Here is a 2,443-nt window from a genome sequence, read left to right on the forward strand (position 1 = left end):
TTCAGAGAGAGATAGATAGATAGAGAGAGAGAGAGCGAGAGAGAGAGATGTCACATTATCTTAGAGATGTCATTTCACATACTAGCAAATGATATGGAAGGAAAAACGTGATCTCTTAATTTTTAATTACATGTTTCGTATTCGATTTTTGAAAATGGAGAAATCTTTGATCAAGGGAGATTCCCCCATTTAACGAATTCTATGGGACAAAACAAATCTCAATTGTTTGTGCTAATATACCAAATATATATAATGTAAGACCTAGTGGAATGTATATAATCCATGTGCCTTTGAAAGTAGCGAAACACTCTTATTAGAAGTTATTCGTTGAAAACATGTTGATAAAAATAAAAGTAAGATTAATAATTTTATATCAAGAAGTATTAAACTTTATTATACCAACATTTAAGAGACTCGACTCAAAATTTAAAACAGGTGGGGGATGGGGAGAGGTGGATATGACAAGAAGGACAACTGAGATACTAATAAAGAAACACACTTTTAAAAATCTAAGTTTGGGAGAACACAAAAAGATAAACATTTTTAGAAGTTATTTCACATGCTTGATCATTTCATCACATTCTAGAGCTTCAATTCTAAGTCCACATTTTGATCTTCATCTGCTTCAACATTTTCAAAAATGAATGGCTTGTCGGGATTCTTGATTAAAGCATTTGTGAAGTCAAATAGGTTCAACTCCTTAATTTTGTGCACTTGACCCCTTGAATGTGATTCTTCACTCATTGAACGAAAATTAGCTTGACCATTTGCTCTTGAAGCAAATTGAGAGTGACCTTGTTTAGAATTTAACTTGAAATGTGTCGTCCTTGACACAGGGTAACCTGCAAATTTAATAGTATGATGTTAAAGTAAAAATAAATTATCAAACAATTTTATATGAAGAATTATATATATATATATATATATATATATGTTTGTATTTATATCTTTTATGTGTCACTAATAAGCATTGAGATGAATTAGACTCATCCACTCTCATGTATAATCATTATCTAATCATGAGTCCTTTCCCATCAGTAGATCGTACATAAGAAAAATCTAAATAATCGAATTTTTATTATGAGACATATATACCAGATGGGTCTTGATTGGATATAATTCCTAACTTTCAATAATTTTTTTTATTTGAGCTCGAGAAAAGAGGAACACTTTGGTTAAGATTGTTTTAGGTAATGTGATTTGATAATCGAACAAAAATCAATCCCCACTGTAAAAGGGATTTATTAAAAGAAAAGGTCAGGATCACTTTTTTGTATATGAATGTTTTTAAATTAACTAGGAATTTAAAGATCCCCGTCCTTCTATAAAGAAGGTGAATTATCAAATGGATCTGAATAAATTTCCTTCCTTAAGAAAAATTAGAAACATTCTTGTTGAAAGTGTTTTTCCTTGTAAAGAAGTAGTAAATAAGATAATTTTTTTTCTCCCATAAAAAATGTGATTAACTGATCAAAGTAAATGAAGCATGTTCCTAAAAAGGAATGTTCAAATACACACACTAGTTAGAATCGCTTCCCTTGTAAGAAAATTTTTCACATAAACTAAGAATTGAATGTTATATTCCTCGTATAAAAAAGGTGATTTGCCTCCCTTTAGAATGAATTTTCACCCAACAATATAAGGGGTGAACACCCTAGGTAGTCCTCCTATCAAAATGGTGATTATATGATAAAACCAGAATGAATCATCTTTGGCTCAAAAAGAGGTAACACAAAAAAACTTCTTGTAACAAATAGAATTAGCCGGGCAAATAAATAATGAGCTTAAAATTATTAAGCCAAATAATAAATATTTGAATTAATATATTCATGTATAGTCTTACCACTTCGTTGTTTTTCTAGCACATAACCTTCTCTTGCATGCACTTGATCAAAATGATATAGTAATGGAAGAGGATGTGAAAAGATTTTATCACATACTCTACATGCAATTGCATTAGTGTACACATAACCTTCTCTTCCATGCACTTGATTAAAATGATAGAGTAATGGCAGAGGATGTGAAAAGATTTTATCACATACTCTACATGCAATCGCATTAGTGTAAGGCACCATTTTTTTTCTCTTAACTTAGATGGTTTTCTGCAGAAAGACACTTGATGATAATTGTTTGCTAAAACAAGTGAAAGAAATATACTATGTGGAAGATGATACACTTATGGATGTATTTATATATGTAAAAGTCATGTAAAATTAATTATTGTTTTGAAATATCATGACCCGGAGATTCTTGGGAACAAAAAAGTTGACTACAAAGAAGTCTAAAATTTGTCCTCATTATGTATTCAGACACACAATAATTACTAGAGTGGAATTTTCAGGAAAAACGGAAAACGTGTGAACCAACATTTTCATATTAGCTATTAAAGAGGAAAATATTATTGATTGTTGATTTTTCAGTTAGTAAAATAAATTGAAGTGCG

General features: G+C 30.0%; 1 protein-coding gene across 1 annotated transcript; it reads right to left on the reverse strand.

The window, feature by feature from the left end:
- Positions 1 to 569: 569 nt before the first annotated feature.
- LOC107023004 lies at positions 570 to 2,075 on the reverse strand. Its single transcript, XM_015223568.2, has 2 exons — positions 1,844 to 2,075; positions 570 to 842 (listed from the first exon to the last, which is right to left on the reverse strand). The coding sequence occupies exons 1-2, from the start codon at positions 2,073 to 2,075 to the stop codon at positions 583 to 585; spliced, it is 492 nt and encodes a 163-aa protein (XP_015079054.1). The 3' UTR covers positions 570 to 582.
- Positions 2,076 to 2,443: the final 368 nt, after the last annotated feature.

Source organism: Solanum pennellii, chromosome 6, assembly GCF_001406875.1.
Source record: "Solanum pennellii chromosome 6, SPENNV200".
NCBI lineage: Eukaryota > Viridiplantae > Streptophyta > Magnoliopsida > Solanales > Solanaceae > Solanum > Solanum pennellii.

Coding starts and splice junctions, on each gene's coding strand:
- LOC107023004 (XM_015223568.2), bottom strand. CDS start 2,075: ATGGTGCCTTACACTAATGCGATTGCATGTAGAGTATGTGATAAAATC. Junction 843..1,843: donor GCTAGAAAAACAACGAAGTG/GTAAGACTATAC, acceptor TTAAATTTGCAG/GTTACCCTGTGTCAAGGACG.